At 37.4% G+C, this 16,587-nt stretch overlaps 1 protein-coding gene across 1 annotated transcript in view; it reads left to right on the top strand.

Annotated features, from left to right (window-relative positions):
* LOC121651636 (metabotropic glutamate receptor 7-like) overlaps positions 1 to 16,587 on the top strand; it is a 63,080-nt gene that overhangs the window by 27,174 nt on the left and 19,319 nt on the right. Inside the window, exons 3-6 of the mRNA XM_042003980.1 lie at positions 7,089 to 7,224; positions 7,818 to 7,972; positions 11,356 to 11,493; positions 13,216 to 13,416. Of these exons, the coding sequence (XP_041859914.1) occupies positions 7,089 to 7,224; positions 7,818 to 7,972; positions 11,356 to 11,493; positions 13,216 to 13,416 (630 nt within the window). The remainder of the gene's footprint in view (positions 1 to 7,088; positions 7,225 to 7,817; positions 7,973 to 11,355; positions 11,494 to 13,215; positions 13,417 to 16,587) is intronic.

Below are 16,587 nucleotides of genomic sequence, written 5' to 3'. Positions count from 1 at the left end.
AGTTGTGGAGTATTACTGGAAATGTAGACAGGAAAACAGCTGACAGGGAGGATACCCTGTCACTGGGAATAGCTTGAACTCATGTCGCAGTTTTTCTTTTAAGTCACCATCAAGCATTTTTTGTTAAATGCACACACAGAGAAGAAATAGTTTGAAAATCAAAGTCTAATGTGTTCTCCTTGTTCAAAAGGGAGGCAAAAGATGGCTCTTTGGGGAGTATTTTTTTTACGTTTGACCCATATGTTTCACTCAGCCTCATATTTTATCACTTAAAGTGAGAGTGCATGGCTCGAAGGATCGTAATGATGGTCTTGTCAGTTTAAACTACTCTTGTCCAGAAGTGTGAAAAAAACCTGACTTCTTAGATGAAAGCATCTAGACACTTTTCACTGAAAAAAGATACGGAATATTCTAAAAAGCAAAATATTGAAATCAGTCTTGCTTGTTGGATCCTGTTTTTTTCTAAGTGGCTGCTATTCTTTATCAGACTAAACGGCAGCATTTTTTTATTTGAAAAGATTTGGATGATGGGAAAAGATTTGCATTTAGCCATTCAGTTGTGATTTTGCCTCTTACTGGTCTGAAAATTGTGCACATGCACAACTCACCAGTTTTTTCCATGTTGCTGCTATTGTTTGCTTGCAGTGGTACAGTATATGTCAATCAGCAGTCACTGCTATGGCCAGGATAAACACAGTGGGTATACAGGACAATAGGTCAGTATCTTTATCAAATCATGGGGTTCGCTGTGCCTTAGACTGGAGTCTACAGAGATTTTCCACAGTTGCTGATGCAGTTTGGCTGAAAGGTGATGATGCTGCCTTCTTACAAAAAAAAGTGTCTTTTTACTTGAAAATATGCAGCAGCTGCCATTTCTTTCCCTTTTTTCACCTTCACAAGGAATGCTACCTGAGCTGGAAAAATTACCCCTTTAGCCATAGCAGAACAGCCACGTCACATGAGCAAATCTTTTGTAGCTTCTCACCTCCATTTATGTGTCAATCTATTTCTTGTACATGTTCAGAGAGTGAGCTCTGCCTTTTCTTCTAATAGAGTAATGTGTGGAAACCTCTAAAATGAGGAAAAGCTAATGACATCCCACAGGCACCAATCAGAAGTCCAGCCTGCATGAATATTTTATCTGTGCAATCCAGTGCAATCACTCACTAAAACTTTAAGAAGCTGTTTGTGGCTGCGTAATTTGCATCGACAGACAGAGCGAGAGAGGGAGAGGGGGCGAGAGAGAGATACACTTGTCTGTGTAAGAGCAAATAAGAAAAAACTCCCAATTGATATCTTGTTTCGGAAGTTTCAATTCCTCTTATGTTCTGAAATAAAACACAGTTTCTTTCTGTTGGTTTTCTCAGACATATTTCTACTTCTATTTTTACTAAATCTTTCTTTTTTACACAAAGAGCAGTAAACACTGTGATATAATTATGATTCCCAAACAGCAACACAAGAGGTAAAGAATTACAGGCCATTGTTGTTGTGTTCTCATTCTGCTGCTATTGAGCTGAAGTCACTGCAGCATTTTGTACTCAAACACAAATGAGAATAATTTTCCACAAAGAAAAGCCTCCTGTATGGAAGGACTTATCTTTAACAAACACATTAATTATAAAATGGCATAACTGCACAGTCAGGACTCATTTAGAGGCTGCAGTTATGCACTAAAACTGACTGTAACAGACTAAATAAAAAGTAAAAATTTAATCAGTTTTTACTATGGAAAGAAAGTATAGGAAGAATGTTTATAAAAAAATTGTGCTGTGGGTAAATGTGCAAAGAATAGCACAAAAACTACAGCATTGTTGGCCACATGCTGTTGCAGAATTTGTGCAAACTGATCCATAAGGGCCTGAGACATTTCGGTGTGGCTGCCCTGTTCAGTTGCATCGAAATGTCAGATGCATTAGTAGGATTCTCGCTTCACCACTTCAAGGAGAACCATCTTGCAGACTAATGCAATATGGGTGCCCATTACCCCAAGCTGAGACTAGAATGATGGTCAGCTTGTATTGATCTTTTCCTTTTTTTTTTTTTTCTTGTTCCACTGTCTCTCCTTCGTTTGTGCACTATGATGTTATGCACCCTCCATCTAGCTCGAGGTGAAGCTGGCAAAGATAAATCTTTTTTGTACTTTTCAGTGTCTGTCTGGACTCAAGCCAGAGCGATGGAGTTTGGTTTTAAGATCAGATAAAAAAAAAAAAGACTTCAATTGAGGAAAACCTCCCATAAGGTATCACTGTGGAATTGATTACAGATAGTAGCAACAAAAAGCATTCTCAGGTCTGGCTTTTGCTGTGAGGAGGGGGTAAAAATCTGCAAATTAGACTCATATGTAGAGGGGGACATGGAAAAAAATCTGATGCTTATTACAAGCACCCTAAAGTAGAACACCATTTTTCTGCATGACCTCTCGACATTGCCAAGTCCCAGGCCAGCAGTGGAAAGGCTGGCAGGATAAGAAAGGGCACACAGATGTAGGACGTGAATATAAGCTGTATGTCAGCCAATTTTGATGTGTTCCCAAGTGTTCAGGCAGGGAGACTGGAGGGGAGCAGGCCTGCCTTTTGACTGTTGAGGTGATAAATATAATTGCAACATTATGGACCCCTTGGAGGTTCTGGTTTGGAGGGTGTAGGCGGGAAGGAGGGTGAAGGGGGGCAGTGGTGTGTATAGGAAACCATCAATAGCTTCTAAATTAAAGACATTTCTTTTCTTTTTTTTTTGTTAACCAAGTGAAATGGCAGTGCAGAATTCCTCATCCCAAGGTGCATTTTAGGATCTGGGGGCATTGAGGATGAGGCAGCTAATGCACAGTCTATGACAGCTAGATGAGCAGGGAACTTCCATGAACTTGATGAAATTAACAATCATGGTCTTTAAACTGGCTCTGACATAATAACTGAATGAGCACAAGTTACAGGTTCACGCCACATATAATCTGATGTTATGTTAGACAATAGGTAAATGAATAATAAGGAGTTTGCACTTTCACAAACTTGCACATCATTTTGCATGAGGAAATCCAATATTTAAAAACCTTATTTATTATATTCCATCCATGCTGACTTTAAATGACAGCTAGAAAATGCTGTCTTATAAAACAGCCTGCAAGAGTTTGGGCACCTTTAAACAATGTTACCTTAAACAGCCAAGCCAGCAAAAGTTTACCTCATTGCTAAAGATGGCCAATCTTACAGAAGACACTTTTATATTTCTGAGCTAAATACTATTTAATCATTATATTTTACAGTGCAAAAAGAAAGGAAAGGGCCATGCTCGGCTGCATTTCAATAGTTTTTATTTAGAAGCCCAAATCTACATCTGATTCTTTTAAGCTGGAATCTTTGTCTTTCCCCACACTGGAACTTTATTTCTTGCATTTTATCTATTTTATTTGAGCTTTTTCTTTCTGTTTTTATTTAATTATTTTTTTTCTTTTAATCTTTGTTTTTTTAATGCACTTGTATTGCTTTCTGCACCCTGTTATAATTTTTTATGCAAAGCACTTTGAATTGTCTTGTACATGAAATGTGCTATACAAATAAATTTGCCTTGCCTTGCCTAGGCAGAGGGTTGGAGTCAGAACTTACAGTAGTGTAATAATTCTGTTTGGCAAATATTATTTGTCTGTCCATGAATTGTAGATGATCATCTTGTACCTACTGTGATAGTCCATGTGGGATTTTGAAATGTGTTTAGTATCATTATCCTATTGAATAAGAAGAAGCTATTATTTGTTTATTATTTTATTATTTTAACAGTCTAATGTTTGCTTCCAGATTTAGCAGAGAGATGTTCCAAGTGTCATTGGCTGCAAGACAAGAGTCCAAAAATGTTCAATGTGCTTTACAGTGGGAAAAGTGCTCTTTTCATAAAATTCTGCATTAGTTCTTTTCTCTGTGTACCTTTGTTCTGTTTTAACTTCACTAGTTAATATAATTTGTGTCTAAAATGCCCCTGGCTTATCTCTGATGGTTAATTTTGTGGATGCAGAAAAGAATTTTTTGTGGTGATGCTTCCATGAAGGCTGGTTTTCTGCAGATGTTGCTGCAATGTAGAAAAGTACACCATGATTACATCATTTCAATCTTACCAAAGTTTTTTGTTTTTTTTTATTTAATTTTATTTTTTTATTCAAGCAATCACTATAATCTCCTTCTTGGATTAACCAAGTAGTTTTCATTTTATTTATTTAATTTAACCCAGTTCATTTAAATCAAAAATTGGTGATGATTTGACTATATATCATTCAAAAAAGCAGCCTTTCTTAAAGGTTTCATGGTCTTTCCCTGCTCAGTTTGGCCTCTGCTGTTCTTGTTAACTACATTTTCTAAATTACAATACAAATTGAATAAAAGGCCTACTAAAAACATTAGATTTTTAGTCACCATCTTTGCTATGGGCAATTTCAATTAGAGTGTTTCAAAGATTGCTTATTGTTGGAACAGAGTTTAAGAATTCGGAGCGTGTTAATGGTTTGACATTTTCATTAGTTTTCTAACAGTGAATATGAAAAAACTGGAGTTGATGTTTTATAAAATTTTAATTTCTTGGACACCAAAACTTTTGCTTGGTGCGCCCTTCCTTTTCCTATTTATCCACACTTTATTACTGCTTTGCCACATGCAGAGTCACAGGGGGGAAGGAGCCTATCCTTGCTAACTAAAAGCTAGACCACAGAAACCACACAGGCACAGGGAGAGACATCATGCCCCAGTAGATGTTCTTATAAGCATTTTTCTTGTGAGGTGACAGCACTCACCACCACACTATGTGCTTCCTCATGCTCTTTAGCTTTAATAAAAGTACAAAAACAAGAAGTATAAATATATATATATATATATATATATATATATATATATATATATATATATTATCTTGAGATTCAGATCTTATAAATCCCTAATTATATTCAGTGATAGAAAAATTGGCCCATGATTACCTTCATAATCCTTCAGTAAGATGAAATGACTTTCTTCTACCAAGAACTGACATTTCTCTGCTTCACATCACACGTCTCTAAGCAAGACAGACATGTGGCACTCCTTTAAATCCACTGTTTGAGTCCACAAGTCTTTGAGGTCCATCTGCCTTCCAGTGACAGGTGAATGCAGTCAGACCCACAACACAGGACTTACTGACTCAACACTTGTATTTTCATCATGCCATTCTCCTCAGCTAACTGTCTTACCATATGACTGACTGACAGATGAGGCATTCTGCAGGTATTTAATAATTTAGCCTCTGATGCACAGCAACCTACCCAAAGTCGTTAAGCCAGTTTTAAGCTGGCAGCACATTCTTGTTTGAAGATGGGTTCAGCTCCAATTGTTTCTTATCTTCATCAGTGGCTCTTGCGGTTTCTGCCTCTATTATTGACTATAGTGACCTATGATCCATCTCTGCTCAAGACTATTAAACCATCGTAACTCTTTACAAAACTCTGCAGGGCTGTAGTCATAATGCATTTTCATGAGACTTGAGCTCTTTTTCTCTCTCTTTGTATTTAATGTGTGTGATTTCAACATACAGACATACAGCTCTGTGGAGATAAAAGGTGCTGCTAATGTAGTGTGAATTTGTCAGACTCAGATGCAACACGGCTTCTAAACGAGAAACGTGCAAGTGCAGAGTCAAACTCTAGGTGCTCTGACTTAAATTATCTGAAATCTGTGAGCTAAAAACCGAGCTGTAGTGCCCCTCCTTATGCTAACAGCACTCCTGTGCGTGTCAGTATAACAAGTTTCCACAAACCTTAAGTAACAACTGGGCCACTAGCAGGATTTCCATTTTTATGTTGAGTCCACTCAGGCCGGATAACAGCAAGCATCTGAGAAGTCTCTTGGCACTAGCTGCTTCTTTTCTCACATCAAGAAAATCCCCAGTTTTGCCTGCTGATATCAAAAAATACATGTCTAAGAAGAGTGTCAGCAGTTATCATTTTAGTGTCCTCTGCCTGAAGAAAACCATAGAAAACTGAAAGTAAATGTGTGATCTGCCAGCTAAAAGTAATGAGCCAGAGGAGAGTGGCAATTATGAGATCTGTCCATTTCTCTGTCTATTCAGAGAAACTAGAACTGAGAGCTTATTGGGTAGGCTATTAAAATGCTAGAGTGGGAGAAATTTAATTGGTTTGGGTAAAGCAATGCTGTTGACTCAGGACATAAGCTGCCGCTTCAGTCTAGGCTTACAGTAGTTAAGGTTATAACCTCGCACAGGTGATATTATTATCTGTTCATCTAAAGTTCTTTAAAGGTTATCTTGTCCTCCACTCCTGTAATTACCCAACAATCCTGAAGCAAAGGGCTCTTTCATTTTATTTTATTTTATTATTATTTTTTTTTTAGTTGGTTACAATTTTGCTCCTCCATCTAATAATGAGCTGTTGAATATGATGACAGCCAAAAACACTGTCTGTTGTAGTAAACTGCTTTGATGCTTTGCTAAGTACAGTATGCACCAGTTATTTAGTGAGTCACCAAGGCAAATCATCCTGAACAAACTCATCACTGATGACCTGTCTGAGAATGATTTATTGTTAGTGTTAATATCCTCTTTGTTTGTTATTGCCAGCTGTGCTATCTGATTGGTTCACATTCCAATAAGAGATGTTTGATAATGACTTAAAATGAAAAGTCAATGGTGAGCTGTTATATTTTTTTCAAATCCATAATATTAAATCTGTTGCTTTATGTCCTAGTTGGTGTGGATTATTGGATTTGTTTTATGTTTATAACTCTCTCTCTGTCTGAAATGATTCTGGTGCTCAGCTGGAAGGCATTCTATAAGTGTTATATTGCATGCTGCTGTGGTTTGCAGATCATTGCCAAAATGTAAATGCACACACTGTAAGACCATTTAGACTCTTTAGCAGGCATGACAGCTTCATCTAACTCTCACTATTGTGTGGAGATCTGTTTCTCTTTCCATATGTGTAAGATTGTCTTAGAAAAACCAGCAGCCACTGTGACCTCAGGCTTTTTAGTGTGTGTGCGCACATCTGTGTGAGAAAGTGAGTGAATGGGTGAGATCGCCCCAGATGCCTTATCGTTTCTTACTTCTGTCCCATTAAAAAGGTGGAATCTGCATCGCCCAGTCTTTGAAAATTCCACACAACCCCAAGCTGGAAGATTACGACAAAATCATTCAACAGCTGCTGGAAACGTTCAGCTCGAGGGCAGTCATAATCTTTGCCAGCGAAGAAGACATACGGTGAGGAGAGCAGCTCATTTTCATACATGTTGTTCACACACGTTGATCAGTCGCAACATTGAGGTCTTTAATCTCTGAGTAGCAGCTCTTAAAGACAAGCTAGAGGCAAAGATTTTCCATGCACACAGGCTGCGTCTGCTTCGCAAACAGACGTGTGACAACACAATCACAAACATGGCTGAGAGGGGAAGTGGGAGAACAGATCACAACAAAGCAACAGAGTTATTGTTTTATTTACAATACCCCCCTGGGTAATGTTCATATAAAGAAACACCAAATCAAACAGTTACCATCCGTAAATTCAGAATAAGCAATCCAGAAAGGCAAAAGATAAGGAAAAAAGCATGAGTCATAGAGACAAATATCTGTTTTCTTTAAATAATAACATCTCTGCTTTACACAAAACATGTACCACAACATAAGAAGAGTTATCTTTTTTTTTTTTTTTTATCTTTTCACAAGTGAAAAAAGCCTCATGAGAGGGCCAAGATGTCCTCCGTACAGTTCCCTAAGGCTGACTGCATCTCTGTGTAACAGATATGACGCCACATCCCTCTTGTGCTCTCCTAATAAACAAACAAATTCTTTTGCAGGGGAGTTCTCAATGCCACCAAAAGGGCCAATAAGGTGGGTAATTTTGTGTGGATTGGATCTGACAGCTGGGGATCCAAGAGCAGCCCCATCCACCAGCTGGAGGATGTTGCAGTGGGAGCAGTCACTATCCTACCCAAACGTTCATCCATTAGAGGTATGCACATAATGTACACACTTCAGCATATATATATATATATATATATATATATATATTACCTTGATTATTCCCTTTTGTTATGAATTAGTAAATAACATTATTATTTTCTTCCCCTAACATTTATTAAAAAGAAATTTAAACCTCTAAAAAATATTTGCAATAACAGGGTTGTCTTAGGAATAGTGGAACAACCTGTGAACAGCACTATTATTATCAATTCTTTACTGATTACTTTATTGATACTTACACATCCATGAGTTATATCTGCTTTTATTTGAAGTCATGTTTCTGTCCTACAAGTCCAATAAGTAAAAGATGGTGCCCCTCTTCTGGCAATCAGAGTAATTCCAAATGTTTGGCGGGTGTTTGTCATAGCATTGTTAGGATGTAATATTTCTCTGACATGCTTTCTGAAGCACTGGATGGTTTTCTTGGATGCTTCATTGGTTTTTGCTCTATAGGCTGTAACATGTGGCTTATGTAGCCCCCCCCACCCCTTTCTCTGACAGTTGCATCTCTACCTAAGAGCATGGAGATGCCCTCCGAGAGACCAAATTTACAACTCTGGTGAACTGTGAATCAGGCACTTAGGGGCACAATTAGTTCAACTTATGTACAATGGATTTCCTTTTTATGTAAAATTATATTATTGTTGGTTCAGCTTTCCTTTCGACACTGCATATTGCTTAATTGCAAAGAAATTCAGCATTGATATAAAATGGTTACTGGAATAATCATGGTTTAATTGTTTTTTGCCTCATAAGTTTTATCATCTTATAAATATATAATAATATGAATTTGTTAGCAAGCTTTGTCTTGTTCCAAAGGCAGTTACTGAGAGTTGTAGTTTGGACCACTTGGCAAAATTATTGCAATGTATATCAAAGCTTAAGGTGTTAATCTATAAAGCTCTCTCTTTTTATAGTTGGGTGCTAATTTGTTTCTGTTTGTATACTGATGTTTACATGTATATAAATGAAAAGAAAGTTAAAGGAATCAGGTCAGGACACCTTCCTGATGCTGATGACTGCAGTGAAATTGGGTCAGAGCTTGTATTTACTAACAGACTCTTTTCTGCAGTTCAGATAGGAAATCCTCTGTCAAACACAATGTCTTCATCGTATGTTAATTCATTCATAACACTGAGGTTTAATAAACCCCAAGTTTTATTATGTCATTCTTTGCATTTTGTTTATGTTTTTAGAGGCTAAAGTTTACTATTTTCACATATACTGCATAGACAGTGTGATAATGTTAATCAGTTTAATTAACCTTATTTGTAGTGTCATTTCAAGAATAAACAAATTGAGTTAATTACAATACAGTTCAATTAGCCAGATTTGTTCCAGCTGTATCATGTAATCATATAATGAAAATTTTAAAAATGGCACAATTATAGAGACTAGCAGATCTTATCAAACCTCTACAAATGGTGCATTCACTAACAAATAGGAACCAAGAATCTCTAACTTCTGACTCGAAAAATACCAAAGAAACGATCAACAAAAAGCTGGATATCCTGCTTTTCTGATACAGTGAATGCAGCATGATATAGTTGGGTAGAGAAAAAAAAAAATGCAGAGACCTTGAAATTCTTCTCCTCTCTGGGTTAATATTCAGCTAATTAGAGTGACATATTTCCATGCCTTCATGGCCCTGAACAATGTGACAGGGCTGTGTAAGGTTTTTGAGTTAAAAGTAACTTCAAAAACCCAAATATATGCATCCAAGAGCAAAACAAATATTTTCCCATGCCCTATTTGATAATGAAATATTGATCAGTTCAGCTTTAAAAACATTGGAATTTTCAATAAGTTAAAAAAAAAGAAATGTAGAAAGCATTTCACACAGATACAGGAAATATATGAGCTTAAATGCATTTTCCATTTGCTTTTTTCCCTCTTCTGCTTCATGTGAGTATAGAAAGCAATTTCCTATACGTCTGTGGATGATTTTTGACAGCCCTCAGGGGACAAGTATAACCTTGTTAGGTAGAGTTTGACCAAACTGAAGTCAGTTTGAATAAACTGACTTCTTTTTATAATCAAACCCTGAAATAAGAGCATGTAAACAGCTACATTCTTGGCAGTCATTACTTATGCATAAGAGATGAACTGGTTTTACTCCCCAAAAGAGTGAAAAATCATCTGTCTTTGCATATTTTGAAAGAAGCACACAATGAGAAACTTGAGCGAGAGTTACAGTTTAATCAATGCTTCTGATTTAGTATTTAATCAGAAGTATTTGTCTAGTTTTAACTATTTAAACACTGTTGCTCATTTTAAAATGAAATGTCATCACAAATGTCTCTTTTCAAAACTTCAGCTTGAATATTCTACCCACAAGAAAAAAGTGAGCCAAACAAGGAAATTGCACAGCTACATTTGGTAGGACATGCAAAATTCCCCACAGAAATTAAATATTTTTCAGGATGTTCTGTCTATTTTAAGATCTGTTCTCTGTCACAGCGCAGAGAGCCACTCATCATTGTAACTAAGGTCTGGGTTTTATGATGCTTTGGTTAATTAGGGGAGGTCTAGCCAGGATAAATGTACACTGTGGAGGCAGGGAACTTATTATTAATCCACCATTCATCATTGATGTTATGTTGAAATGAACATCAGCAGTCATTCAGCTGTAATTGGCCATTATCACCCTCACCCAGATGATATGAATGGATACAGACTGGAGACACATTGACAGTAAAATGTGAAATTCAGATTATCCTCCACACATAAAATGATGTGTTCTACCACAAAAGATGAAAAAAGAAAAGAAATACAGAATCAGAAATCTTGCTTTGAGGTTTTTGTCTTCACACAGTTTGCCGATCAAGTTACACAGAAGAAAAAGAAAGGAAATTCACCATCCATGCCTTTTTTTTTCCTTTTTGTTACAGCAGGTTACTTCTTATCAAGCTAATGCTTCAAACAGGTGCCCAAGCCATGCCGAATGGAGTCTTATGCTAATGTATCATGCATTCAATCCATGTCTATTGTACTGGGTTTTATGAAGTGAGGTGCTGTAGGTGTTCAGCACCTACAGCACCTCACAGCCGCAGGCAACAGGCTGCGGCTCCACTTAGCATGCCTGTGTTATTTATTATGCATCCTGTTTTTTAATTAATGGAATTTCCTAGATGAAAGAAGTGATTAAAGTTCCATGGGGCTGGAGAGGAAAAGGAACCAGTGTGGTCAAATTTTGATGAAGTAGTGCTTGTCGGTGTGTTTCCAGCACCTGGCAGCCAGCAGCACCAAACTGCCCCCCCCCTACCACCACTATACAGTTACTGCTGCTGAAGTTTCACTTCATTTCCTCCAGGTCTGAATTGGTTGATAATTGGTCCGGAACTGAGCCATTCTTCTTTTCCTCTATCCCAGGATTTGATGAATACTTTACTGCTCTCACCCTGGAGAACAATCGCAGGAATGTGTGGTTTGCTGAGTTTTGGGAGGAAAACTTTGATTGCAGGCTCCTCAGTGCCTCAAAGAGAGAGGATTCCAGCCGCAAATGCACAGGTATGTAAATTTTGACATGAAACAATTAGAGGTGTATGACTGTCTTAGACTAAAAATGATGTATACATTTTAAATTTGAAGCGGTTTCACTGTAGACTGCTAGAGTTTAATCTGATGCATCTTGTCTGCGGTGCAGCCAGAAAGTCTAACGCCAGGTGTTTTTACCCACTTTGTGCTGGACTGAAAGAGTTTATTATTAGAATAATGATACACTACGTGTCTTAGTCATACTACAGTAACAGATCGTAAATCCCCTCTATTCCCCCTGAACCCTGTCACCTTGACAGCTTGGCACATTAGCTGCAGAGACCCAGAGTATCTTTTATTTAAGGTGGGAATTACTGGGAAAGTGACAGAAAGCTGAGTAGATTCTATTTATGACCCCATTCTGCTTCAGCACATCTTTGTGTTGTATTAATGATGGTGTTGTTTCCACCAGTAATGCACCCTCATGTTACCTAAACTATGCCTGGCAAGACTGTGACAGGCATTTCACTGCATGCGTTGTGTACTTGGATAAGGGCTGAGATGTGGGATGCTGTTTTAATCTTGTTTGCATGTGTGATGATGGTAATAACAGTGTGACACAAATTACTGTTTGCTGAAGGATTTTGTTTCCTTTATAATCTCCTGTATGGTGTCTTTTATCATGCGTCAAAGACAGAAGATGCTCCTTCACTTGGTGAGCCCCTCAAACCCTCTTCAAAATGCCTGCAAAATGCATTTAATTCTTCCTACAGTTCCACTGGATATGGCTGTACAAATGTCTATTGTCTCTTTTTAAAACTTAAGGCAAGCTGATATTTCTGAATACTGAAAATTAGCAGGAGGCTTTTGCATTCCAGGACTGGCCACTGAGCTTCCCTGTGGCGAGCTTAGGAAATCAAAAAGGTTACGTGTGGGCTGGGATGTATAAGTTCTGAGAAATGAACTGAAATGTCAAAGCAGATTGCTTTTGATCTTCTTCAGTTTATGGAAGTCTCCCACATTCCTATGTTTGTCTTATGAACATTATCAAAAAGCTCCTGGAGATAGCTATCAACAAGGAGAAAATCTTTTTTATAGTTTTCTAGATGCATTTTTTAAATTGGTAGCTTGATGATTATCATGAAATTTAATAGGAATATTTTTGTTTCTGTAATTCTCATTGAAATCTGAAATGCAGCTTTTATCTACTGAAATAAAATTCAGCCTGGAAGAAAAACAAAAGAAAAGGTTTCATATTACATATTCAAAAAGTGGATCAGCAGAATGCAGCAAAACCTTTAGAGCAGCCAGCAGTGAAAGGGCAGAGCACTGGCAGGAGAATATAAAGGAGCAGGAAGCTACTGTAGCACTGTTACTAAAGTTCATGGGGATCTTCAACTTCTTTCAGATGGGGCAAATGAGGTGCATTGCTGGCTGTCTATTACTTTGCAACAGACCCCAGTAATTCGGTCTGACTGCTGTGTTTGTCACAAACACTTTGTCTCACAGCTCAGCGTGATGTATCCCACGTGGGAAGTAAATGTGCCTTCTTATTTCGTTCTAACACATTGTCCCCTTTAGGTGTAATTTTTTTTAGTCAAATTTGAAAAAGAAAAAAAAAAACAGCAGAAAATCATTAATTTGGGGGGGATATAAAAGAAGTTGGAGATGACAGTCAACACTAAGGAAATATCACTTTTACGTATTCCTTAAGCTTTTGACTAAAAATCATCCTTTTTCCTCTTTTCCCCTCAGGTCAGGAGCGCATTGGGATCGACTCCAAGTATGAGCAGGAGGGGAAGGTGCAGTTTGTGATTGACGCAGTGTACGCCATGGCCCACGCTTTGCACAACATGCACAGGGACTTGTGTGCCGATCATCCTGGCGTTTGTCCACAAATGGAGGCTGCAGATGGAAAGACTCTGCTGAAGTACATACGCAACACCAGCTTCAACGGTGAGTAACACATAGTTAAAGGTTTCATATCAGATGCTTACAGACTGTGTGCATCAGTTTTATTACTTATCCATGAAGAGTTTTGATGGCATTAAACCCTGCTCACCACTGTAACTGAGCTCCATTTTGTTACCTCATTTATCCACAATAATCATTCCAATGGAAAATGGGAAATGGAAAATTGTTCCATTGTCTTTAAAGTTCTGCAGACATACTCTAGAAAGTAATTAAACTTCAGGAAAAGGACAATGCATAAACATCACTGGGTAGTTTTCCCAGTGTATTAGCCAAATTGGCTCCAGGAACAAATTTGCACTAGACCAAAAAAACAAACAAAAAAAAAAAACAAAACAAAACAAAACAAAAAAAAAACAACATTAATTTCATAACATGTGGCAACAAAGCAACTACGTTTTGTTTCAGATCAGAATTTTAACTACTACTACACCCTGGAGGGCTTTACTCATAGCTGCTCTGTGTTTGCATCATGCAGTTTAGCGATAAACTAAAGAAATTGCAGAAAAGATAATAAAGCCATATCTGGCTCTAAAAAAATAAAAAATAAAAAAATAAAAAAAATAGAGAAATGTATTCACATCACCTCATGTTTTATGTGTCATATACATTCACCTCAGGGCTAGCTTTCATATCAGACTAAGTTTAATTCATATTTTAAAACACCATTAACAACATTCCTTTAATTTGAATAAACATACAGTATTAGATGTCTCTGCTTGTAGATGTACTGTTTCATTATTAAACCCAGAAAGCTGGAGATAGTTAACAATTAATGTCAGGTAACTAATAATGACAACTGCTCTAAAATGCAGAGGAAAATGGAGAAGAAGAGCCAGCAGGGAGGCAAACTTAAAACACGAGAAACCTTTGTCATTCCAAATGTGCTGGTATGTACGTATGCCAGTGATCATTAAAGGCTCCTTTGAAGTACTTTGTGCCTTCACAAAATGTTCTAGAGGAGATTCAACAAGCTATTAGATTATACACACTCAGACATCAGTATAATCTCAGAGAGCTGTCCTACTCAAAGAGGTAGACCCAGATCATTGTGTTTTTTTCATTAAAATAGTACTTCACTACAATATGATAACTATAGTAAAAGTAAAACTTGACATTTTGGACTGATCATTATTCAGAATTTCTCTGTTTTATTTTTTTTACTTGTTTCTGGGTAATTTCTGCCTATTTCCGATATGAAATATCACACTAAATTTAAACCCAGACAGGTCATCTAAACATGCTTCATGACTTAAGAAGGATAAACAAAACATTTTGCCTGGTTCAAGAGGAAAATAAAACAGTTACTTGTTTTGCTAAAAATTGAAAAATAGTTTTTTAAATTATGCATCTTTTTCTCAGAAAAAACCCACAGAAAATTAGCCTTCAGGTCAGATTTAGTAGGCTATTAGTAATTTGCATAGTGTGACTTGAAGAATTGGAGTGTCGTGATAATAAATTTCCATTTCATGTCATTCAGGACATCCTGGTCCTGGTTTCTGTTTGAGAAGCTTTGGTGGGTTCTATAAAAATGTACATCCATCCCACTGCCATCAAATTTAGTCCAAACAAAAGTTTGTTTAGGATGAATTAACAGGTTAACTGCACATAGTGGTTATTCAACAAGGTTCAACTCTTGATTTTAACAAAAACTCAGTCACTGATATAAATCCTACAGACTGCTCCTATAAAACAATATAACTGGTGGGTTTGGTAGTTTATGCAAATTAGTAGTTGAGAGAAGACTTATCAGTTATAGTTTCATTTTCATGCTTTGATGAAAATTCATAAACACTGAGGCAGCTGGCCTGTTGCATCAGCTGTATCACATCTGAAGACTATTTCATCACTGAATGAAAACAAAACCACACTGGAAGCTTTTCTCTCTGAGAACATGTTCTTCCACTTATCCCACTGGCTTCAACAGGAGATCAATTTTATGAACTGGCTAGGTTGATCTGAAGCTGGAACGTGATAGATGGTTCTTCCAATCAAAGTATTTTTCAGAAACGTCTGCCCTTCTCCAAACGCTGTCCAGTGACGACTACCCAGATGGTTCTGTGTAGCAGACCAGCTGGCCCACTAAGTTAAGTATTTACGGTAGCAAGCTGGTGTTTATGCGAGGAAAGTTCATCCTAATGAAGCTACAAATCCAATGCAATAAAATTAGCTTTTGGACAACAGTGAAAATCTATGGTGCAACACAATAAAATATATTGCTGTACTAAAATGATGACTCCAAGCAATACATGTTATCAAGTAAACATTCATGTTGTATTTACTATATAAATTTCATGCAATATTTTCATATTATCTTTACCCTTTAAAAGTTGAAAAGCAGGGTATGACTATTACCCCATACTACAATAAACATACAAAAAAAAAAAAAAAAAAAAAAAAAAAAGTGTGAAGGCAAACTTCTGTCTGTGAGCTAAAGGCTACAGAGCTGCTTGCCTTTCTCTAACATGGTCGCTATGGCAGCAGTGCCGAGCTGCGGTGGGCAGAATCCCACCAATTTTAAGGTGGAACTAAAGCAATAGAATGGATTCAGATGCTTGTGAGATATTTTAAGGAGACTAAGTGCAGCTTCATGGAATGGACTGAAAATCTGCTGTCCAGTTTCAATAACCATCAGAGGTCCTGCTGACTCTGGATTCCCTGAAAACATTTACCTCAGTGGAACAGTGACAAAGAAGGAGTTTCATTTCACTTGAGCCAAAAATAAGATCTCTATCTGTTTCTGTCTTGCTGTTATATTCTCAAACCTTTTTACTCCATTGGTGCTCCATCAGGCATTTCTCACTGCCCCCTTATTGCATTTAGACAGGAACTATGCACATTATCCCGTGTATGTGCCGCTGCTAATGTATGTTTGAGAGCAAAGGAGTGTAAACCTCCTTAGCTGATCTCCCCACTGTGCTGGAGTCACAGAGCTGAGGAGTGAGAGGCAGGAAAAAAAGGAAAAGAATAATGATGCGAGAGAAACACAGCAGTGGATCCCTGGTCCACCCACGCTGCTCAGCAAAGCACAGCAGTGGTGCACTTTTGTCATGTCTTAGTTCAGAGTCACATGCAAATACATAAATCTTTCATCTTAGACAGAGCACTTACTGATGAGTCTGAAATGACTATTTTGTTCCCTTGAAAATATTAGCC

The sequence above is a fragment of the Melanotaenia boesemani genome, chromosome 13 (genome assembly GCF_017639745.1).
Source record: "Melanotaenia boesemani isolate fMelBoe1 chromosome 13, fMelBoe1.pri, whole genome shotgun sequence".
In the NCBI taxonomy this organism is placed as follows: domain Eukaryota; kingdom Metazoa; phylum Chordata; class Actinopteri; order Atheriniformes; family Melanotaeniidae; genus Melanotaenia; species Melanotaenia boesemani.
The sequence above is the reverse complement of the archived record's forward strand: the minus strand, read 5'-3'. Positions and strand labels throughout refer to the sequence as shown.